General features: G+C 46.9%; 1 protein-coding gene across 4 annotated transcripts in view; it reads left to right on the top strand.

Annotated features, from left to right (window-relative positions):
• The first annotated feature begins 10,488 nt into the window (after positions 1–10,488).
• Positions 10,489–24,413, top strand: part of KRAS (KRAS proto-oncogene, GTPase) — a 52,837-nt gene continuing 38,912 nt past the window's right edge. For 2 of the 4 annotated variants that reach the window (XM_050969656.1, XM_050969665.1), the window contains exons 1-2: positions 10,489–10,586; positions 18,241–18,362. In XM_050969656.1, the coding sequence (XP_050825613.1) occupies positions 18,252–18,362 (111 nt within the window). In that variant the 5' untranslated portion in view covers positions 10,489–10,586; positions 18,241–18,251. The remainder of the gene's footprint in view (positions 10,587–18,240; positions 18,363–24,413) is intronic. The other 2 variants (XR_007776525.1, XM_050969641.1) reach the window with 1 other exon arrangement.

Raw genomic sequence — 24,413 nt, 5'->3', positions numbered from 1 at the left:
TGGAAAAGCAGCCTGGCCAATTAACCTGTCTTTTCACAGATCAGTGATGCAATGGAAATTCAGAAGGTGTAAGAACCCAGACAAAGAACAGAGCTTTAACCCGTACAGTACCCTTAACAATTTTCTAAATGCAGTTACTGCATGGCATCTTTAACTCTTTCTATGAAAAATTTCATCCTGGGTGCTTATATATCAATGCCTCATAGGGTACTTAGCCATTAGTTCCTTTCATTATACTCATATATTTTCTAAAACCCTTAAAAAGGCTTTACAAAAATTAAAGTGTTGCAAAATATTATCCACACCTGTTCTGCTGCATATTATGTCAGCAGCTATCCGACAATCCATACTGCATGCCAGTGACTTATATGTGTAATTCCTAGAGAGCAATGAAACCCTCATGAAGGGTCTTGGTGCTTCGTACTAAACAACGTGTAACGAAATATTAAACAAAAGAATAATGTAATCCACAATAAACATATTGAGGAGGCTGGGGAAAAATGAAGCTACTGAATGTTGAGAATTAAGGAAAAGAGAATCTGATTCATCACTGTATGACCAGTTTTATATTAGTGCAATAAATCAGCGAAAAAAAACCCAACTGCCCCCCCCCCAAAAACAGCAATGCTATAATGAATGAAAGTATGCTATGTTGTTATAGCCATGTTGGTCCCAGGATATTAGAAAGAGAAGGTGAGTGAGGTAATATCTTTTATTGGACCAACTTCTGTTGGTGAGAAAGATCAGCTTTTGAACTTACAGAGAGCTCAGCTCAAGAGCTTGTCTCTCTCATCAACAAAAGTTGGTCCAATAAAAGATATTAGCTCACCCATCTTGTCTTTATGATGAATCGAAGTGAAAGAAGCAGATCCTATATGGAGTAAATCAGCATAGCTCCATTAACTTGACTGGATATATAACATGAATTTGTTCCATTGTTTTCAATGGAGGTATGCGACTTTACATCAGCTGAAAATCTGGCTCATTGTCTAAAATGAGGGCATTTCTTTGACTTTTCCCTCTTCCCTTTAGAAATAAATCACTGTTGCATGTTTTCAATCTTCCTGTAAGTTTTCTATCTAATGACATAAACTCTCCAAAATAAGCAAATGTGTTTCCTTGGTTGGAACTGTGTATCAGGATCTATTAACTACCACTGCAATTGCAAACGATTCAAAAAATCACTCAGTTGGGAGCAAACAAAAGTTTTTTTTATTTTTAAACCCTCACTGTCGATACTTGTTATCTATGTAATCTGTGCTTTTGCCTTGAACTCTTTCACATTCTTGCAAAAATTCTAGGTTAAAGTCTCCTTTCAGTTACACTAGTGCAAATGCAGAGGGACTCTACTGAAGTCAATGGGACAGATTCTGCTCTCAAGTATACTAATGCAAATCTGGAGTATATGAAGCTATTATATATACTATACATGAAGCTATTACATACATATTACTATAAATTAAGCTATTCTCCACAAATTCTACCCTCAGAATTTCACTTGTATACCTTGATAACTGTGAATTGCATCAGAACAATGTAGCAATTGCAGTCTTGATTACTAGTGACTCTCTCTGCAGCATACAGTGAAATGCTAGTGTAGGGAAAACAATGGTTTAGTTAAGAAGTGCATTCCAACAAACAATTGTGAATTATGCCTTCTTAATTTATTTTTTATTATTTTATTTTTTGTATTGTAGCAGCATCTAAATGCCTCAGCCAACGCTCCCTTCTGCTGATTGCCGTAAAAACATGTATTAAGACAAAGGACCAGATACTCAGATGCTGTACATCAGCATAGCTCCCCTAAAGTAAATGGAACTATTTGATTTACACCTGCTAGAGATCTGGCCCACAGTCCTTCCTTTAAGGAACTTTCAATCTAACCAAAGGCAAGATGGAACACTTACGCTTGACAGATGTGAGTGTAACAAACACCCCAAATGTTCTGAACAGCATTTTAGGTTACACAATTTTGAATATGGATGGCTCCAATTCTAAACTCTCCAGAATTTTGGGGTGGGGTGGGTGTTTGGAATCTGGATGCATAACTGCACTTCCCATCTGTGTAAAATGCTGCTATTCCGATTTGGTAGTGTAGTAAATTCACATTGCATTTCCTTTATAATGGTGTAAATGAATGCACAGAGCAACAGAGAATATGGCCCGGTGTACTTTGCAACATTCCAATGGAACAATTTAGCGGGTCAAATTTTGTCCTTTGTTGCAGCTGTGCAAACACATGGAAATCACTGAGGTATCATGAATATAACTGAGAGCAGAATTTACATTTGTCTTTAGAGCAGTGACAGTGCAGCACTTTTACTAGAAGAGGCTGTATAAAACAAAACCAGACCAGTCCTTTTTTTCCCCTTTGCCTTGAAAAGCCTGCTTGGAGTTAGTGCAGCTTAATGCTGAACAAGGATCATGCACTATGTAGCTATGTCTGTACAAAGGGCTTGATCTTGAAAGTAGAGCTGGTCAGAAATGTTCTGACAGAACATTTTCCATTGGTAATGCAGATTTGTTGAAACTGAAACATTCTGCGGGAACATGGTCAAAACTTTCGATAAAAGTTTCAATGGAAACTGGGCAGGTTGTTGGGGAACCTCCTCAGCATCTCACTGAGCAGGGAGCTTAGGTGCTGGACCTCTCAAAGCCAAATCAATGTACCTCCTCAGCAGCCTACCAGATGGTGCTGTGGAGTCTGGTTTTCTCAGCTCCATGGCACCTGCCAGGTGAGCTGCCATGCTCCCAACCTTCCTGGGATCCCCTCTTAGCTAAGTCCCCAAGTTCTCCAGCTTCTTGGGTGGCTCATTCCCTGGCCTGGCCCACGCCCCAGCTGGCCAGCTTCCAGGCTTCTCAGTAGCTTGCTAGGTGGATTACTATGGAGCAAGGGCTCCCAGAACTTCCAGGCTCCTAGGGAGCATATTTCATTCTGGAAGCACCAAAACATCCCTGCTGTGGCAGCATTTTGGTGTCTCTGAAACAAAGTATTATAGAATTTCAGTTCTGCAAAAATTTTTGAGGTTTTGGCATTTTGTCCCAAGTTGGGCTGAAAACTTTTCCAAAAGCTCAAAATGTTTTTTGTTGAGCTGAAATTCTGTTTCGTACTCATTTCTGCTTGACAGATCCTCAGCAGAAGCAACATACTTAGTTTGCAGGGTGAATAGTGGGCCCACAGCACCTCTCAGGATCAGGCTATAAATGTTTTTTGAAATACTTAAGAGTATTTTGATATTTTTTTAAGTAAAAAAGCCTGCAGTAAAGAAAAAGCAAGAAAGTAACCATTTTGAAAAGAGAAAATTTCCCTCTTTTCTCTGTATGCAGTATTTTAATAATTTTCTTTCCTTACATGTGTGTTTCATTGTGTCAGAATGTTGCACAGTTTTACCAAACTCCAGTGAACTGAAACTCCTGGTTATAACCGATTGCTTACGTCCCCAGGAGTTGTTCTGATATGCAGGGATCTGAGTGGAGGCCTGTAACATCTGAAAGAGAGCAGGCAATAATAATATGTAAAGTAAGGGTCTAATCCTACTCACATTTGACTTTTATGTAGAGCAGGAGCAGGACCCAGTTTACCTCAGGGGGTAAAGATCATGTTTTTGATTCAGAACAAGAGGCAAAACCCACTTTGCTTACTCTAAAGACACATCTTCACTGCAGAATTAATTTGGGCTCCTACTCGGGAGTTGCCTCTAATCTGACTCCCATCCACACACAAAACCCTCTCATGCGAGCGTGGTGGTGATTTCTACCTGGACCAACTGGCTTGTCTGTAGTTGCATGCTAAAGACCAACTGAAGCTTTCGCTTGGACTAGTAACCTATTAATTTTGCTGTGAGGTCACAGGCTAAACCACTCAAGTGCTGATAGTCTGCAAGTGCCTTCCCACAATTCCTCCCCCTCCTCCCTCTGGGGCCAGAAGGATAGACAAGGTCTTCTACAATTTACTGGGAAAGAATCATAGGGCAGCTCAATTTATTGCAGCCTAAGGAATCATGAGGATACGCCCCAGAAATCGAAACAACACTCAGGGATGAGTGTAGTACCAGTGAGAACACAGTAACTCCTCTATGGCTGTGCAGTGTGGCTGATCACACTGAGCCTAGGCTAATCCAGGTGCCCATCACCCAAGTTAACTCTGCAGTGAAGGCATACCCTGACCTTCCTCCACTCCACCGTCTCTGGGAAGTTGACGTCCTCAAGCTTTTCAAGCATCCTCTTCAGCACATTCCAGGGCTGGAAAATTGGAGACTGATCTGGGGAAGTACTAAACATAAGCAGTTCTCCTGGTACTCACTGGAGTTGCAGGTGCTCAGCACCTCTCAAAATCAGACTTTGGAGTGCAGCCTTGCTGTAGCTGAACCCAGAGCACAGCTAGTCACTGCGATAGAGTCTGCTATCTTTTCTTCTCTGTTCTCTGGGATAGAGGAGAGAGACTGCAATTGGATGGTCCATTTCTAGCTCATCCAAGGGCCATTTTTTCCTAAGGTTTCAGAAATCCTTCACTAGTTTCAGATAAATGCCTATATTTACAGATTTGCGTCTGCATTACTGAACGTAATTGATTATGGGTGCCATATTGTGGATATAAAGGACAGAATTTAGGCATCCAGCTTAACGATTTGCAGAGATAAATTAGATAGTTAAACAATGGATTTTCCAAAGGTTTTGGGGCTTAATCCAAAAGACTCCCATTAATTTCAATGGGCTTTGAATCTTTCCCTATGCACACAAACACTATACACTGTACAACTTGAAAAATTATGCTTTTTTAGAAGTTAAATTGGGGTTTTCTTTCAACTGTTTAAATTTTAATTTAGGGATATGTGCTGACCATATAATTAGAGGGATGCCATATTAATTAATGCTGGTTGGCAAGTTGGGATAGCAAAGTCACCCAACCTTCTAAAGAGTACTGTGTAGTCAAAGCATATGTTCCTCCCTGCCTGCCCCACCCGTTAAATCCCATTTCTAGGTAAACAAACCTACTATTAAAGAGAGAGAGAGAGAACGCCAGTGGCTGACTAAAAAATAAAACCATTTAGAAGCACTAGCAAAATTCAGAATTGTAAAATGTTGCCTTCAAATTAAGTCTGATGATTTTGCAGAAAATGTTAACCATGTTTCATTGGAACCTATGTACAGTGAAGATTTTTTAAATAAAATTAAAACAGAACTTCACTATGGGCTAAAGTCTGTCCTTGATACATGTTGTTAGCATGAAGCTGATAGAAGCTGCATGTACACACCCATGAGCAGAATTTGGCCTTCTCATTGGAGGTTCGCTATAAGCAGAATTGAAATTTGCACATTACAATACATTGAAATAATTTGGAATTTTCTATTTCAGTATAAGATTTTTGCTATATCTGATTTCATTGTATTCTTCTGTATGAAGTTTGTTACCATACTTGTCATTTACAACCTGTCTAGACTAGAGTTTTTGATTATATTATATCAAGAGTTAATTGATTCCCAATGACGTGTTAAGTAGAAATTGCCTGTTAACTTATGTTTACGTTAGCATTCATAATCAACACAATACTATGGTCTAGACAACGCCTTAGTTTTTTAAAGGAGCTCTTGCGTAAATCCACATTCTGCATCTTGGAGGTGTCTGTAGGAACTTCTTTAAAATGTTTAAAATGTACCTATGGCCATGGCTACACTAGAGAGTTGCAGCGCTGGTGAGGGGGTTACAGCGCTGCAACTTAGGATGTGGCCACACTTGCAAAGCACGGCCAGCGCTGCAACTCCCTGGTTGCAGCGCTGGCTGTACACCCGGTCGAGCCTCGGGTGTAGCGATTCCAGCGCTGGTGATCCAGCGCTGGTCAGCAAGTGTGGACCCCACCAGAGCTTTTATTGACCTCCGGGGTATAAGGAGGTATCCCAGAATTCCTGTCCACAACAAACCGGAAGAAAGGGAGAGCTCGGATTTCAGCCAAACTGCTTATTTAAAAAACAAACACAGCTCCTGTTTGCTGAGCCAGCGGAGGCAGGCAAGGGAATTACTTTGGAATGTTCACAGCTGTTTGCTTGAAGAGAGAAACAGCACGCTCACACCGCAGAGGGGGAGGGGGAAGTCCATGTTGAGCAGATGCTTATCTTGTCTGCCGGCTATTTAGGAGTACATAATTTGCATTTAGTGAATGAGAGAGGGGTGGGGGTAGGGGGTCAGAACTTTTAAAATGATTGAAGGTAGGCACTGTGTGTCTTCCAGTCCTTAGAACTTGCAAGGCAGGGAGCTGAGAACAGTGTCAACTCCAAAAATCCATTCTCTCTGTCTCTTCCACGCTCCCTGTCACATTCCACCCCACCCCCCTCTTTTGAAAAGCACGTTGCAGCCACTTGAATGCTGGGATAGCTGCCCACAATGCACCACTCCCAACAGCGCTGCAAATGCTGCAAATGTGGCCACACTGCAGCGCTGGTAGCTGTCAGTGTGGCCACACTGCAGCGCTTGCCCTACACAGCTGTACGAACACAGCTGTAACTACCAGCGCTGCAGAACTGTAAGTGTAGCCATGGCCTAGAAGGGGAGATGAATAGGGAATGCATGTAGATAAACTCCTAAAACCCTTCACAAGGGTTTGCTGTGAGTTGTGTGTGTATATGCACATAATATGTATGTCATTTTCCTCATCAGTATTTTTTGAAATGACGGTGTTCAGTCTTTGGGCTGCACGAATCCACTCCCTTTTCTTGGGCTAAGTCTTCATGGTCTCACATTGGCATTTATTCTGCATTCTCTTTGCAGAGGAGTGATTGCCGGTACAAGGCGATGGAGAAGCACAAGTCTGTCTCAGCCCCAGAACAGATGTCAGCCAGGGAAAGACAATTGTATATTTTTGGGCTGTAGCTGCTTTAAAACTCTTCCCCAGCTGATTGACATTCAGCTGGTGAAAAACTCTGCTCTTCAGTTTTGAACGTCATGAGCTTTACTGCCCGATATTTAGGACTAGATGAGTCTCGGAAGGGGGCAATCCTGAGTGACAGTGCAATGCCTGCATGACGGTCCAGTGGTTGTGACCATCAGGGCAGAAAAAGATACTATAGCCATGATGTTGATTCTCAGAAGATTTTAACGTTCTGCATGTGAACCTTCAAAGTTCAGTAGTTGTGGAGGCAATTCTGGACGGTATGCAAGTCAATAAAAATCCTTCAAATCAGGACTGAAATTATGATTAGGACAAATATAGAGATGCCTTTGAATTGGTAAAAATATTGTAATTAGATGTCTATTTGGTTCCAGGAGAACTGAATTGTTTCTGATTGTTTTGTAAAATTGAAAGTGCCTCTCACTTGCCTGTGTTCAAAACTTCCTCTACAAATTATAGTCAAACACAATCAATCAAAATGTAGTTTGGTAACTCTTGTAAACTCTGGCAAAATTAAGCTTTTTTGCTGCTTCTGCACTGCAAAAGCTTACTTCTAATCAATCCCATTAATGAGTAGGTGTATAACACATCTTAATTCATGTATTTATTTTGATTTAAATATTTTTTTAAAAAACTACTCAGAATTATAGATGCTTGTGATATTTTTAAGAAGGGATGCAAACTAAAAACAAATAACCACCCAGCAATATATTTAAAACAACATAAACAAAAATCAGGAAAACATATGTCCCACCTTCTCCAGAATCCATCCCTCACAAAACAAAACAAAACAAAACAAAACAAAACAAAACAAAACAAAGAGTCCTTCCACAAATGCCTGAACAAATAGATGGGCTTTGAATTTAACTAACATAGCAAACCCTGAAGGCCAGCAAACTCAGGCCATTTGGTATCAAGGTAAGGAAATAATTTCAAAGTCAAGAAACCCACTTTTGCTTCTCCTGGAGGATTCTTTTCTGATCTCAGCTATGGATATGTGGCATAGGTAGAGAAGGAGACTTTCGAATAGCCTAGCCTCAAACCACCTATGGCTTAATAGGTCAAAACAGTCAGTGTAGCTCATGGAGCATCAGTATCATGTGCTCACACTGGCTGATGTCCCATAGTACACTGCCATATACATATTATTTTGTGCAATTTTTTATTAAGGCTGCCGAGATATAGTGTAATAAGAATGCCTAAAGCAAAGATCTCAGAAAAGGCCCATAAATAAGACATTGAATAGTCAGATCAACAAGTTTTATATAGTCACTGCTAAAAAGGGATCAGGTCGCTAACTTCTAAACCACCAATAGAGGAGTGACAGAAATGATCTATAAGAGCACCCTAACTACGTTCCCCTCACAGTTCTGAGTCATCCATGCCCCACCACTGTACACTGGCCCCAGAAGGGAATCCTTACACAAAGGTCCTGAGTTTGCTCCCATAGAAGTCCAGAGGACTTTTGCCATTGACCTCAATGAGAACAGATCAGGCCACAAGAATATGAACAAAGCAATTGGTCTGGACTTTCTCAGACCCTATGCAATGGAAGATGGTATTTTCACACTATAGTTCAGAAACATGCACTCTTCTGCTTTCCGCCAGAGCCTTAACATCAGAGAATAGCATTCAACAACTAGCTACATGCAGGGCCGGCTTTAGGAAGTGCAGGGCCCAATTCGAACAGTTTTGACAGGGCCCTAGCGAGGATGACTTAAAAAAAAAAACACACATAAAAAAATAAGTGGGGCTTGTACTCACCAGGCGGTGCTCCGAGTCTTCGGTGCCACTTTGGCAGTGGGTCCTTCACTCACTCCAGTTCTTCGGCGGCACTGAAGGACCCACCGCCGAAGTGCTGCCGAAGACCCGGAGCGAGTGAAGGACCCATCACCGAAGTGCCGCCGAAGACCCGGAGCGCCGCCGGGTGAGTAAAAATTAAAAAGGCGCCTCTAGCCAGGGAAGGGATTCTCACTGGGTGCGGCGCCCTCTTAGACGCGGGGCCCAATTTGGGGGAATTGGTGGAATAGGCCTAAAGCTGGCGCTGCCTACATGAGCAATTTGGCTGCAAAACTAACTTGCATCAGTTGACCATGGGAACACAGCTTCTAAATTAGATGGCACAGTCCCAAAGTGTCGATGTCTTAGAGGACCAAATGGATGCAGCTCAGCAGAATCCTTCTTGGAACATTATTGTTATTGAACATCTTACAGTACTTCTGTCATCTATGATTAGGGAGAGCAAAGTTCTAATCTGTTAATTTAAACGTCTTGAATACTAGGTTTGTAGATGCAATATTTGACTTCTTGGCCTGCCAGGTCAGAAAGAGGGCTGGGCCACTGCTTCCCGCAGCTCCCATTGGCCGGGAAAAGCGAACTGCGGCCACTGGGAGTTGCAAGCGGCCATACCTGCGGATGCTCAAGTACACAAAGTGTCTCATGGCCCGCCAGGTTCTTACCTTGAAGAAGTGGTGAGCCACGTTTGGAAACCCCTGCTATAGATTTAAAAATTGACATCATTCACTGTATAGTAAAGGTCTATACATTCACCTGGTACAATAGACATCTACAGTTATAGGATATTAAGTTTTTGGCCTTTTTGTTAGAGAAATAGACTTCACTCTGTAATCGTTAACTTGACTCCAAAATTTGATTCATGTTTATTAACTTTTGCAATGAGCATGTGTAACTAGAGATGGTTCACTTTAGTTTTTAAATGAATGAAACCAACAAACGTTAAGAGGAATCAATTATTTAAAGTTTTACAGTAATTCTTTGGAGGGGGGGCGTTTTTGTCTCCCCGTCTATTTTTTGCCAGTATCTCTGCTATCCTTTCTCCACACAGACTTTTTCAAATTTAACTAGAAAGCTTCCCAAATATACTTGACTAAACAACCATTTTTTTTAAAAGAAATAAACCCCAAACAAGCCATAGAACTGATTAAACCACTTTCCTCAAAGACATTACTTTTTGGAGATATCTTTTGCCATGGGGTACTGTGTGGTTTATTAATATGTAGATAGTATGGACTAGTTCATACATTTGTGTGTTGCTCGGCAGGAATGGGATCTGTGTATGGTGAACTATGCATATAGTGGGCCCGATGCGTATATGTGGGAAAGACTGAGTGTGGATCTGTAATTCTGTAGGTCTGAGTGTCTTGGCCTGTGTGTACAGGTGTCTGGCTCTGTGTGGTTTTCTACTTCAAGTGTCTTTGACAGAGGGGTTTGGAAATTTCGATGAACTTTCTTTTTTTTTTTTTTTTTTTTTGCTTTTCGTTCTCTTTCTGTTCTGGTTTGTGTTCTGGTTGGCCAAGCTGGACGGGAGCAGCCCAAACTTTTGAAAATTTTAAATATTGACAGAAAGCCCCGCAGTGGAGCCTTCCTGGCTTGGGGTGGGGCTGCTGTGGACCTGCAGGGCTGGGGCTGTAGCTCTGTCCCTGGGTTCTCCTGCCTGAGGCTGGTGGCAGTTCTGCGGGTCGCTCTGTCAGTCAGTCAGTCTGTGGGTGGGGCGCTCCCCCCTCCCCCTCCCGGCGGCGGAGCGCGGAGCGTGTCGAGCGCATCCATTCGCTCGGCGCTCGGCTCGGCAGCCCAGCAGCCCCAGCCCCGTCCCCCGCCATTTCAGCCCGGCGCGGAGAGGCAGAGGGACGCGAGCGGCCGCCGCGGGGACGAGCAGCCGCCCCGCAGCCCGGACAGCGCCAGGCAAGTGCGGGGACCCGGGGGGAGCGGGCGGAGGCCATGCGGGGCCGGGGTCCCGGACCCGGGGCGGAGAGACCCGCCAGCGCCGCCGCCCTGCCCGGCCAGCGCCCCCGCCGCCGCCTGGGGGAAGCGGGGCGCCCAGACCTGGGGGGGCCCGGCCGGAGCCTCCGCCCGCATCGAGATGCTGCAGCCGCCTGCCCCCTGCCCCCGTGTGCCCCCAGCGCCCTGCTGCTTACCTGTGCCCCGGACAGCCCCGTCCTCTTGTATCCCCCCGTGTGCCCCTTACCCCCCATGTGCCCCTTACACCCCGTGTGCCCCCTGCCCCCGTGTGCCCCCAGCGCCCTGCAGCTTACCTGTGCCCCGGACAGCCCCGTCCTCTTGTATCCCCCCGTGTGCCCCCTTACCCCCGTGTGCCCCCTTACCCCCGTGTGCCCCCTTACCCCCGTGTGCTCCCTGCCCCCCGTGTGCCCCTTGACCCCGTGTGCCCCCTGCCCCCGTGTGCCCCCAGCGCCCTGCTGCTTACCTGTGCCCCGGACAGCCCCGTCCTCTTGTATCCCCCCGTGTGCCCCCTTGCCCCCCGTGTGCCCCCTTGCCCCCCGTGTGCCCCCTTGCCCCCCGTGTGCTCCCTGCCCCCCGTGTGCCCCTTACCCCCCATGTGCCCCCAGCCCCCGTGTGCCCCCAGCGCCCTGCTGCTTACCTGTGCCCCGGACAGCCCCGTCCTCTTGTATCCCCCCGTGTGCCCCTTACCCCCCGTGTGCCCCCTGCCCCCATGTGCCCCTTACCCCCCATGTGCCCCCAGCGCCCTGCTGCTTACCTGTGCCCCGGACAGCCCCGTCCTTTTGTATCCCCCCGTGTGCCCCTTACCCCCCGTGTGCCCCTTACCCCCCATGTGCCCCCAGCGCCCTGCTGCTTACCTGTGCCCCGGACAGCCCCGTCCTCTTGTATCCCCCCGTCTGCCCCTTACCCCCCATATGCCCCCTGCCCCCGTGTGCCCCCAGCGCCCTGCTGCTTACCTGTGCCCCTGACAGCCCCGTTCTCTTGTATCCCCCCGAGTGCCCCCTGCCCCCCGTGTGCCCCCTGCCCCCGTGTGCCCCCAGCGCCCTGCTGCTTACCTGTGCCCCGGACAGCCCCGTCCTCTTGTATCCCCCCGTGTGCTCCCTGCCCCCCGTGTGCCCCTTACACCCATGTGCCCCCTGCCCCCGTGTGCCCCCAGCGCCCTGCAGCTTACCTGTGCCCCGGACAGCCCCTGTCCTCCCTGTCCACTTTGTATGGATCATTGATAATTGTAGACTATCAGGTGTGCTCCCTGCCCCTCATATTCCCCCTGCCCACCTGTATCCCCACCTGCTCCCTGTGTGTCCCTAGCACCCTGCTTATCTGTGCCCCTGTCCTCCTTGCCTACCTGTATTCCTCCCATGTGCCCTCTGCCCACCTGTATCCCCACCTGCCCCCCATCTGCCCTACTTACTTGTGCCCCCGACGCTCCTGTCTTCCCTGCCCACCTGTGCTGCTCCCATGTGCCTCTAGTACCCTGTCTCTCTGACAGTCCCGTCCCCCCGTGTGCCCCCTGCCCGCCTGTATCCACACCTGCCCCTGTGTGCCTCTAGCGCCCTGCTTACCTGTGTCCCTGACGCCCTTGTCCTCCCTCCCCACCTGTATCCCCACCTGCCCCCAGCACCCTGCTTACCTGTGCCCCCGACAGCCCCGTCTGCCCCCTGTATCCACACCTGCGCCCATGTGGCTCTAGCTCCCTGTTTACCGGTATAGCCCTGTCTTCCCTGCTCACCTGTATTCCCCCTATGTGCTCCCTGCCCCTCATGTGTCCCTTGCCCACCTGTATCCCCACCTGCTTCCTGTGTGCCTCTAGCACCCTGCTTACCTGTGCCCCTGACAGCCCTGTATCCCCACCTGCCCCTGTGAGTCTCTAGCGCCCTTCTTACTTGTGCCCCTGACAGCCCCGTCTGCCCCCTGTATCCCCACCTGCCCCTGTGTGTCGCCAGCTTACCTGTGGCCCCGACAGCCCTGTGTCCCCCCTGCCCATCTGTATTTCTCCCCTGTGTGCCCCCATCCCCCCCATTTGCCCCCGCCCATCTGTATCCCACCTGCCCCCTGTGTGCCACCAGCTTACCTGTGCTCCTGACAGCCCCTCCCCACCTGTATCGCCATCTACCCCGTGTGCCCCCTGTCCACCTGTATCTGCACCTGCCCCCGGGTGCTGCCAACTTACCTGTGCCTCTAATGCCCTGCTTACCTGTGCCCCTAAGAGCCCCCTGCCCTCCTGTATCCCCACCTTCTCCCAGTGGCCTGCTTACCTGTGCCCATGACAGGCCCTGCCCCCCCCCCACCCCTTATGTGCTCCCTGCCCACTTGTATCCCTTGCTGCCCCTGTACGTCCTCTGCCCACCTGCCTTTTGTGTGCCTTCTCCTCTCTGTATGCCCTTAGTGCCTGGCTTGCTTGCCCTCCATGTACTCCGTGCCCCCATGTGCCTCCTGTACCCTGACAGCTCCTGCCCCCATGTGCTCACTGCCCACCCTTGTGCTCCCCAACACCCTACTTTTCTATGCCAGTGATAGTCCCTGTCCCCTGTATCCTGCATGTGCTGCCAGCTTACCTGTGCCCCGGACAGCCCCGCATGAGCCTCCTGCACACTTGTACCTCCTGCCCCATGTGAACTCTAAACAGCTCCTGCCCCTGTGTACCACCAGCCCCCTGCACACCTGTACCTCCCTGTGCCGCCGCCTCCTCCCCCTGGTTGCCCCTAGCTGCCTGCATACCTATGCTCCCGACAGCCCTTACCTCCATGTATCTCCAGCTCTCATGTATGCCTGTGCCCCCCATATACCCATGGCACACCTATACCCCCAGTAGCTTTCATGTGCCCCGACAGCTTGTGCCCCCTGCCCACCTAGATTCCCTACAGCTATGGTTGCCAACTCTCCAGGATTGTCCTGGGGTCTCCAGGAATTCTTTAATTTTAAAGACTGTCTTGTGATGAAACCTCCAGGAATACATCCAACCAGGCAACCCTACCTATGGTCCTTGCTTCCTCCACCCTTCTACACCCCCGTGTGACCCCTGCTGCCTCTGCCCACTGCACCCCCAACAGTCCCTGCTCCCCATGTGTCCCCAAGGCTCATTACCCCATATCTCCCTGCCTTCCACTGCCCCCACACCACTATAATCTCTAAGAGTCTCTACTCTGTATGCCCCAGCCTCACTTGCCCCCTGCACCTCCATACCCTCCCAAGAGCCTCTATCACTCTCTATATCCCAGCCTCCCCTGTTTCCTACATCCTCTAGACTAGGGGTAGGCAACCTATGGCACGCGTGCCAAAGGCAGCATGCAAGCTGATTTTCAGTGGCACTGACATTGCCCGGGTCCTGGCCACCGGTCCGGGGGGCTCTGCATTTTAATTTAATTTTAAATGAAGCTTCTTAAACATTTTAAAAACCTTATTTACATTACATGCAACAATAGTTTAGTTATATAAAGAGACCTTCTAAAAACGTTAAAATGTATTACTGGCACACGAAACCTTGAATTAGAGTGAGTAAATGAAGACTCGGCACACCACTTCTGAAAGGTTGCCAACCCCTGCTCTAGACCACAATGCTCTCTGTACCTTCTGGGTACTCCAGCCTCCTCTGTACCCTATACTAGATGGGAAACCCTACCCCCTATATAGCCCAACTTCTCCTGACCCCTACACCCGATACCCTCTGAGAGCATCTACCCCATCTATACCCTTATCCTCCTCTGACTCTACATTCCCATGTCCTTCTGAAAGCCCCAGGCAGGGGTGGCGAGTTATATGGGACTTTGGTGCCCGTGCTCCAGGAATATTCAGGGCCTGGGGGCCTGACTTCACCAATGTTTGGGTCCAGATCTCTTCCTCTGGCCCCATGTGCCTCCCCCAGAGCATCACCTGGTCTCATCTGCTGCCCCTGCGTGATTAAAAGGGCCCGGAGACCCCTGGCTGTCCCCCACCACCAGCAGTGCAGTAGGGCTAAGGCGGCTTCCTGCCTGCCCTCAGTTCGTACCACTCCTCGAAGCTGCTGGCACGTCCCTGTGGCCCCGTACAGGAGTGTCTCCATGACTCTGCAGCTCCCATTGGCCGAGAATTGTGGCCAATGGGAGCTGCAGTGGTGCAGTGATGCGTGGAGACCCCCTGACCCTCCCCCCCTCCCACCTAGGAGTCACTGCCAGAGGGTGTGCAAGTTTCTTTCGGGAGCCGCCTGAGGTAAGCGCTGCACCCGTGCCCCAGCCCAGAACCTGCACCCAAACTCCCTTACAAAGCCCGAACCCCCTCCTACACCCAAACGCCCTCCAAGCCCGCATCCCTCCTGCACCCAAGCTCCCTTCCAAAGCCTGAACCCCCTCCTACACCCAAACGCCCTCCAAGCCTGCATCCCTCCTACACCCAAATGCCTTCCAAGCCTGCATCCCTCTTGCACCCTAACCCCCAGCCTAGAGCCCACACCCCAAACCTCCTCCCATACCCCAACTCCCTGCCCTAGTCCAGAGCCTGCACCCTTCCCTCCCCCAAACTCCCTCCCAGAGCCGTGTGTGTGGGTGGGGGTCAGGGCGGGAGTTGGACCCGTTCTGAGCACTACAAAAAATTATACAAACCTGCCGCCCCAGCCTCAGAGCCTCTGTATATCCCCTGAGAGCTCCTACACTCATCCATGTCTTTAGCTTCCTGCTCCCTTACAGCCCTCTATTCTGCTCTAGGGCTTCTAGACCAGGGGTAGGCAAACTTTTTGGCCCGAGGGCCACATCTGGGTATGGAAATCATATGGTGAGCCATGAATGCTCGTGATTCCTGGCCAATGGGAGCTTTGGGGGCAGTGCTTGGGGCAGGGGTAGCATGTGGAGCCCCCTGGCTGCCCCTACACATAGGAGCTAAAGGGGGACATGCTGCTGCTCCTGGGAGCCACACAGAGCCCCAGCACATGTGGAGCAGAGCAAGCCCCCAACCCTGCTCCCTGGCCTGGAGCTCAAGGGCTGGATTAAAATGTCTGAAGGCCCAAATGCAGTCCTAGGGCTGTAGTTGCCCACCCCTGTTCTAGACCCTTGATCCACACTCCTCTACACACCCAAGAGCAACTACACCCTGCCCCTTCTCTACTCCTGGCCCCTACTCTATACCATACTGAGTTTCCCCTATACCCCAGCACCTCTTCATACCTCCCTCCCAGGGCTGGTAAAAGGATATTTTGCACCCTAGGTGAAACTTCCATCTTGCACCCCCCCTCGGGAGCATTGCTTATTATAAGTTTTCAAAAATGAATACAGTGGAGTCACATCTTACGCGGGGTTAGGTTCTAAGGTCAGCGCTTAAGAGGAAAATCATGTATAGTGAAAATTACCATAAACTACAGTACACACAGTATACACTGTATACGCTAGAACAGCGGTCCTCAACCTACGGCATGCATGCCAAAGGTGGCACGCAAGCTGATTTTTCTTTTTTTTTTCTTTTTTTTTTTTTTTTTTTTTTTTGATGGCAGGCTGCGCGTCCCGGCCACCGCTGAGCCTGCTGCCGGCCTGGGGTTCCGTTCAGTCAGCTGCCAGCCGGGGTCCCAGCCAGTGACTCTGCTCAGCCTCCTGCCGTTCACCCAGGCTGGCAGGAGGCTGAGCGGGACCGGTGGCCGAGACCCTGGCTGGCAAGGGCCGGCAGCCGGAACCCCGGGCCGGCAGCCAGAACCCCAGACCAGCAGTGGGCTGAGCGGGGTCGGTGGCTGGGATCTCAGCCCACTGCCAGCTAGGGTCCCAGCCGCCGGTTCCACTCAGACTCCTACCGGCCTGGGTGAACGGAACCCCTGACCAATCACCCAGGCCGGCAGCAGGCTGAGCGGAGCTGACTGGGACCCCAGCGGGCTGAGCGGGGCTGGCGGCTGAGTGAACAGAACCCCAGGTCAGCAGCAGGCTCAGCGGCTGCTCGGACCCGCAGCCTGACATTAAAAAAAAAAATCGGCTTGCGTGCCACCTTTGGCATGTGTGCTGTAGGTTGAGGACCCCTGTTCTAGGGTATACTATACTTTATGGTAAATTTCACTATACGCTATTTTCCTCTTATGCTGTGACTTTAGAACCTAACCCCCATGTAAGATGTGACTTCACTGTAGTGTAAAAAAAAAAAATTTTGGGCACCGCTTTTTGGCACCCCCAAATCTTGGCACCCTAGGCTGTCGCCTAGTGGTTATACTGGCCCTGCTCCCTCTGCAGCTTCCAACACCTCTTTACCCTGAACCTCCTTGCTGCCTCCACTCTCCCCAGCTTCTCTCCATAGCCCCCTCTGTGCTTTTACTGCCTTTCCCAAAACGCCCTCTTCTTTATCCCCCTCCTTTCTCTGCCTTCTCCCTGTCTCTCTCTGCCCCATGGTTATCTCCTGACTCTGCTCTCTGCCCCGCCCCCCTCTTGAAGCAGATAATGATTTTGCTGCCACTGAGAGGAGGAGGAGGTGCTGCTGGAAGGACAGGTGGCCAACGCCCTCCACCTCTTGAATGTGAGCCTGACACCAGCCCACACAACTGGATCCCAACAATATTATGCTGTCAAATTCCACCCCTCCCCCACAAAATAATCACTGTATGCACACAAATAGTGGGATTCCCAGCTCTGAGTGTAAGGAATGCGAAGAGCCATAGAAGCAAAGATGTTACAGAAAGTTTTGCCTGTCATGCTTTTCTGTCCTATTCTGTCACTTTCCTCGTGACGGGCTTTGCATCTCATTCAAGAATTTACTTGCTACGTTATCATTATTTTATATAACAGAATTGGCTATAATGGACAAAGACTGTATTCTGGTAATTTATGACAACCATACAATAGTATATTATTGGATGACCCATATATAATAATAGTATACTACTCTTGCCCGGGAAAAAAAAAATCTGTGAAGGTGAATCTAACAGGTGAGCCCTGGTGTTCAGTTTTTTTTAATAGTAGAGTGTTTTAAAGGGTTGTGTTCCTATTTGAATATTAAAACTTTATATAGTTTGCTGCTCTCTTGGTAGTATTTAGCCACTTTTGTAACTTTCCAGTGAATCAGTGCTGACCCTCCATTTTTAATAATCAATTTCATTCCGTGGCTTTGCTCTTTTAAATGCTTCATGGGTTATTTTATATTATTATAGTCATAACTCCTGATATCCAACAACTTGCTATGTCACTGCTCAAAATGGAGAGGTCTTGATGGTAGCAGCTTTGCTCTGGAGCATTTGTTTTTTTCAATGCATGTTTCTGATCTAGCAATGTTTACATCAATTCGGTCTTTAAGATTTGAGGGAACAGCGTCCTAAATCTCTTAAATTTTCTGATAAGAACTGATCTGAATATTAAATAAAATATTGCATATTATAACCTATAAAAAAAGGTTTTGTCCAACTTTCCCGAGTAACGGTTTTCATAATTAAACACATTAGTTTCAGTTTGTGTTCAGTAACTTGTGGCACAATACCTGCACCAAATCTTTTACAATTTTTGACACGCAGAAATGGCATCGCCTTTTCAAAAGCTTTTTTGTGTGTGCGCACTAGCAAGAGAATGGTTTTCCCTTTCTTTAAACACCTCAGTAAGGGAACTGGGGGATGACTTAACATGTAATTGAAACCTGACTCTCTCATGTTTAATCTTGGCTTCTTTGTTACCAGGTCTGCTGAAAATGACAGAATATAAACTTGTCGTTGTTGGAGCTGGTGGTGTAGGCAAGAGTGCCTTGACAATACAGCTAATTCAGAATCATTTTGTGGATGAATATGATCCTACAATAGAGGTAAACAGTTGAATTTTAAGAATGTGTACCAGTTTTTTTGACATGAGAGGGGCAGATTACTTTCTCTCAAATGCTGATGTTGATTATGTGTGGCTTATATTGCTATATAATATATATATATATATTTGAATATCTTTTCTATAAGCTTTTGATTTGTATTTTGTTTAAATGATGCTATAATAGTGACCAATATTTACAGCTTGTTTTAAAGAAATTGTAGATATCCAGCAGATATTCAAAGTTCTATTCTAAACTCAATGGACTCTCTTTCCACAGCGGTGTTACAAAACCAAAAGGTGATATCCTGAAAATATACTTTGATCACCTGAAGATTTGGTTCTGGGTACTTGATCTCATTTAGGAGGGACCAGTAAACTAGGGGTGCGTGTGGGTGTATGTGTGTGAAATTGAGAGTGAGAGAAGTGCACAAAATTAGCATAGCATTTGAGACTTTTCTCATAATTCTTATAAAAGAAACGTACCTCTGAAGTTGCAAGTCTCATTACTTGAATTGACAATTAAACCGTCACATGCTTCTGCAAAATCAGAGGATTGTTTAGATGCCCAGGACTTAAAATAACAGGGAAGTTCTACATTAAAAGCTGTGGTATGTGGACAGAACTGCATGGGGAAGTTTACGGTGCCTACTACAACTATTCATTAATAATAGTGTTAGTACTTCTAGGAACACCAAATTCATTCAGACTGTTAACATGTAATGTTCCCCAGAAAAGATGTAAACTTCCTAGAAGATTTGACTAATGGAATTTCTTTGTATTATAGGAAGCTTGCAAACTAGTTGCACAGGATTACCTCAACATTATGTTGTAGTCCACAGTTGTGGAAATCATTGGTGTAATGTTTTGAAGAAAACAACTGCAGTTTTTACCTACACAAACATCTTTTCACTTATCACAATAGCATTCCTCTAAAGATTACTTTGATAAATACTTGTTTGAATGGATGTCCTAGGTACTGTTTTTGTCTTTTAGTTTGTAAGACCTTTAGGACAAGGACCTGACAAACGGATTACATGGTCACAGCACCATGAAATAAAAACCATATAGCTGAGGTTGTAGGTAAGGAATCATTTAGAATGGCAAGTGGCACCCCAGGGAAAGTTCTTACAATTGGATGTTACACTTCTACTTTCCTGCAACTGGATCTGCAAGGGCAGAGCCCCATTTTAATGAATAGGGCTGCTTAAATATGCTGTTTGCACGGATCCATTTGTGGGTTCAGGGCCTAAGTCAAGAGCTATAGCCATAAAGATATTAGGTGTTTGTAAACACACAGTGAGAGAGAACATAGGTTATAAATTTGCCTTGCTTTAGTACAGGGGAGGGCAAACTTTTTGGCCCGAGGGCCACATCTGGGTATGGAAATTGTATGGCGGGCCATCGATGCTCACGAAATTGGGGGTTGGGGTGTGGGAGAGGATGAGGGCTCTGGCTGAGGGTGTGGGCTCTGGGGTGGGGCCAGAAATGAGGATTTCAGGGCGTGGGAGGGGACGCTGGGCCAATGGGAGCTGCAGGGGTAGCGCTTGGGGCAGGGACAGTGTGCAGAACCCCCTGGCTGCCCCTACGTGTAGGAGCCAAAGAGGAGACATGCTGCTGCTTCCAGGAGCCGTACAGAATGGGGCAAGCCCCTGACTTCCCTGCTGGAGCTCGAGGGTCAGATTAAAACATTAGGAGGGCTGGATGTGGCCCCCAGGCAGTAGTTTGCCCACCCCTGCTTTAGTAGATGATACTTGCACAGTGACAGTAGCATTATTTTCACTGTTATGGTATCATCGTCGTCTCATTGCCACTTTGTATTAATGTTGTTCTTTCTGTAACATTCATTGATTGCTTCTCCTTGGACAAATAAATATTACATTTGTAAAAAGTTAAATGTATCCATAATTACTCAGACATTTGAAATTATTAGTGTGGCTAAAGGAGGTGTCAACAATCCCTGTAACATTTTTGTATTGTGAAAGATGATGGGGGGGGAGGGGAAAATACTTTATTGCCTGTCAGCAGCAACGTTATAAATAAGTATCTCTCTAAAATTACTTTTCAATAGCATATGTAAGTATTTTTGTAAGAATGTAAGATCTATGTGGAAGTCCTCAGACCACATAAAATCCATTTCAGGCTGCTGTATGTTTACACTTGTACCTAAACAACTAAAACTGTTTTAGGGAACAGATTTAGTTAAATCAATGTAAGTATGTATGTAGACCAACACTTATAAATACGGGCTAATATATTGAAGCAGTTTGATTAGTGCCCTCTACTGGTCAAATATTTTCTCTTGTATCCAGAATGTATTGTGGCTCATTCATTGTCTGACATTTTATTAAAATGTTTATGTATTTTTCAAACGTTCTTTAGAGAAAGACCAGCCATCCAAATAGGCTGTCCCTGAAATACCCAACTAAAGCTTGAAAGTTGTTCAGGGTGGGTTTTCCAAAATCTCCTATGTGACTTAGAAACTCAAGTCTGAACTGCTTTCAAAAATTTTACCCTGTGTTTCTAAATCACTTAGGCATTCTGGAAAATTCCTACCTAATTAAATAACATTTTAGAACGCTCATATTAACTTATGTAGAGGGTCCTTTCATAAAGGTATAAATAGAGAATTTTTTAGCAAGTGTCTAACATAGACAATGATCAGTTAAGTGATTCCCCCCTTCCCCCCCTTAAATTACATACAGTACACATATGTGGAAAATCTCAGCATTATCGCTGAGAACAGTGAAGGTGTTTGCCATTAGCACAATTCAGATTGACTTTAGGCTTGTGAAAGACCAGTGATAACAAATTAAGTAATTAGTGTAATGGAAATAAAGCTTTTTGATGTAAATTACAGAATCTAGTTTTCAGGAAAAAATTACAAACTGACTTCTGGTATGGTTCCTAGCATAGCAGTAACTAGTGTTTTTTGTTTTAGTTATGACTGCTACTCTGGGTTTCCCTTTCTTACTTGAGTGATGTATTTTTCTGCTGGGTCCTGGGGCATCACTGTTGTCTGTTTCCCCTTTGTTTTGTGTTTTCTCTAATCCACAGTAGCACTATTTGGCCTTCTCTAAGGGTATGTCTACACTACGGGATTATTCCAATTTTTACAGAAATTGATTTTTGGAAACAGATTGTATAAAGTCAAGTGCACGCAGCCACACTAAGCACATTAATTCGGCCGTGTGCATCCATGTACAGAGGCTAGCGTTGACTTCCGGAGCATTGCACTGTGGGTAGCTATCCCATAGTTCCCGCAGTCTTCCCTGCCCATTGGAATTCTGTGTTGAGATCCCAGTGCCTGATGGGGCCAAAAATTTATCGCGGGGGGTTATGGGTAAATGTCGTCAGTCAATTCTACCTCCGTGAAAGCAACGGCAAACAATCATTTTGCATCCTTTTCCCTGGATTGCCTGGGCAGATGCCATAGCACGGCAACCATGGAGCCCATTCAGCCTTTTTTCACTGTCACCGTATGTGTACTGGATGCTGCTGACAGATGCGGTACTGCAGTGCTACACAGCAGCATCCCCTTGCTTTTTGCAAGCTAGCCAAGATGGTTACCAGCCCTACTGTACCGTCTGCAGCTTTGCAAGTTGACAAAGACGGTTACCAGTCATACTGTACTGTCTGCTTCTGTCATGGGTGCTCCTGGCCAGCCTTGATGAGGTTGGTCTGGGGCGCCTGAACAAAAACGGGAATGACTCCCCAGTTCATTCTCTTCTTTAAGTTTTGTCTAAAGGTAGAGTCAGTCCTGCCTAGAATATCAGGCAAGCCTACTAAAGAACCAGAGAGGCAAACAGGCGCTCCGGGTCAGAGCCCCAGGCATCCTGCAGAAATGATGAGCTGCATGCCATTCTAGGGGGTGCCCCTGCAACAACCCCACCCATTGCTTCCCTCCTCCGCCCCTCCTGGGCTACCCTGGTAGTTATCCCCCCATTTATGTGATGAAGTAATAAAGAATGCATGAATCTGGAACAACACTGACTTTATTGCCTCTGCAAGCAGAGATCAAAGTGGGGAGGGGAGGGCGGTTGGCTTACAGCGAAGTAGAGTGAACCACCATTCTGCACTTGCTCAGCCTATAGCTGAAAATGGGAATCTGTGATAAACACTAGGATAGAAGCACAGGCAGGACTGAATCTCCATTTGTGTGTGGGCCTTTGGTTGACACTGGTAAAATACAAAATGTCCCAGGATATGTATGTTGGGGGACAGTTCTAAAAAGCAGCTTAATTTTTTTATTTGCAGCAAAATGTAGAGGTCCAAGTATCTGATTGTGAGCCCTGGTAGCAAGGGGTAGGCTGGGGTAGGCGCGACCGCAAGGTGCTGCTGACTGGGAGAGAAGCCTGAGGCAGAAGCCTCCAGCTGTCATGATATTCCAGGCAGGACTGAATCTCCATTAGACAAAACTTAAAGAAGAGAATGACTTGGAGTCATTCTCATTTTTGTCCAGGCGCTCCCGACCGACCTCACTGAGGCCAGCCAGGAGCACCCACGGGACGACAATGATGGATACCAGTCCTACTGTACCATCTGCCATCCGCAGGGCAAGACAAGGGGATGCTGCTGTGTAGCACCACGTCTGCCAGCAGCATCTAGTAGACATACGGTGACATTGAAAAAAGGCGAGAAACGATTTTTTTCCCCTTTGCTTTCACAGAGGGAGGGAGGGTGGGGGGCTGACGACATATACCTTGAACCACCCGCGACAAATGTTTTTGACCCTTCAGGCATTGGGAGCTCAGCCCAGAATTCAAGTAGTTTTCAGAGCGTGCGGGAACTGTGGGATAGCTGCAGTCATCAGTCGCCCCTCCTTCCATTTGATTCTTTGGCTTTCTGGTACGCTTGTCTCAGCTCCTTAAATTTCACGCAGCACTATGTTGAGTCCCTGTTGTAGCTTCTGTCCATCATGGCCTTGGAGATTTTTTTCAAATGTTTTGGCATTTCGTCTTTTGGAACCGAGTTCTGATAGAACAGATTCATCTCCCCATGCAGAGATCAGATTCAGTATCGCTTGTACGGTCCGTGCTGGAGCTCTTTTTTGATTCTGGGACTGCATGGTCACCTGTACTGATTGGCGCTCCACACTGGGCAAACAGGAAATGAAATTCAAAAGTTTGCAGGGCTTTTCCTGTCTACCTGGCAAGTGCATCTGAGTTCAGATTGCTGTCCAGAGCGGTCACAATGGTGCTCTGTGGGATAGCTCCCGGAGGTCAGTAGCGTCGAATTGCGGCCACACTAACTGTAATTTGAAATGGCAATGTCGATTTCAGCGCTACTCCCCTTGTCGGGGAGGAGTACGGAAATTGATTTTAAGAGCCCTTTATGTTAACAAAAATGGCTTCGTTGTGTGAACGGGTGCAGGGTTAATTCGATTTAACGCTGCTAAATTCAACATAAACTTGTAGTATAGAGCAGGCCTAAATTCCAATCTGTCTCTCCCTGAGAGAGTGAGCACGTAACTCAGCTGTCATTACAGGTTGGAATGTGCACAGTAAAAGGGTACTTTCTGGTTTTGCTATGGTGTTTTGGGGCAATGGTACTAGTCCCAACAGACCTAGGTGTGGAATTTTCTTTTAGAACACATAGACGCAGTCATTTGAAGTGCTGCATACAAGAGAATATCTTAACTTACTTATGAATCTGTTGTGCCTTTTCTATGATGCATTTTAAATTCTCTTTTAAGAATTTTGTAATTTTTTCAGAAATGATAATACTTACAATACAATACTTATCTATGCTGGGTACATATAGACTGCTAGTCCACACAATGTCTAGGCACTCACAAACTTAATGATCTAAGATTTTTTTCGTAAAATGTCAAATTATAAATGTAAAATCTTATTTATATCAACATATTAATTTTACTTTTATCTTCCCTTCCTCAAATATTTACAGATGTAGTAGAGAGAAATTCCAAATTTTAAACTGTCCTCTAGAATCATCTCTATCCTTGTTCCCTCTACCACTTCAAATCCTGTTTCTGGTCATGGTAGATGGATTTTCCTTTCATTTTTGGGACTTGGGGAGCAAGGACTCTTGCATT

This window comes from Gopherus flavomarginatus, chromosome 1 (assembly GCF_025201925.1).
Source record: "Gopherus flavomarginatus isolate rGopFla2 chromosome 1, rGopFla2.mat.asm, whole genome shotgun sequence".
Classification (NCBI taxonomy): domain Eukaryota; kingdom Metazoa; phylum Chordata; order Testudines; family Testudinidae; genus Gopherus; species Gopherus flavomarginatus.
The sequence above is the reverse complement of the archived record's forward strand: the minus strand, read 5'-3'. Positions and strand labels throughout refer to the sequence as shown.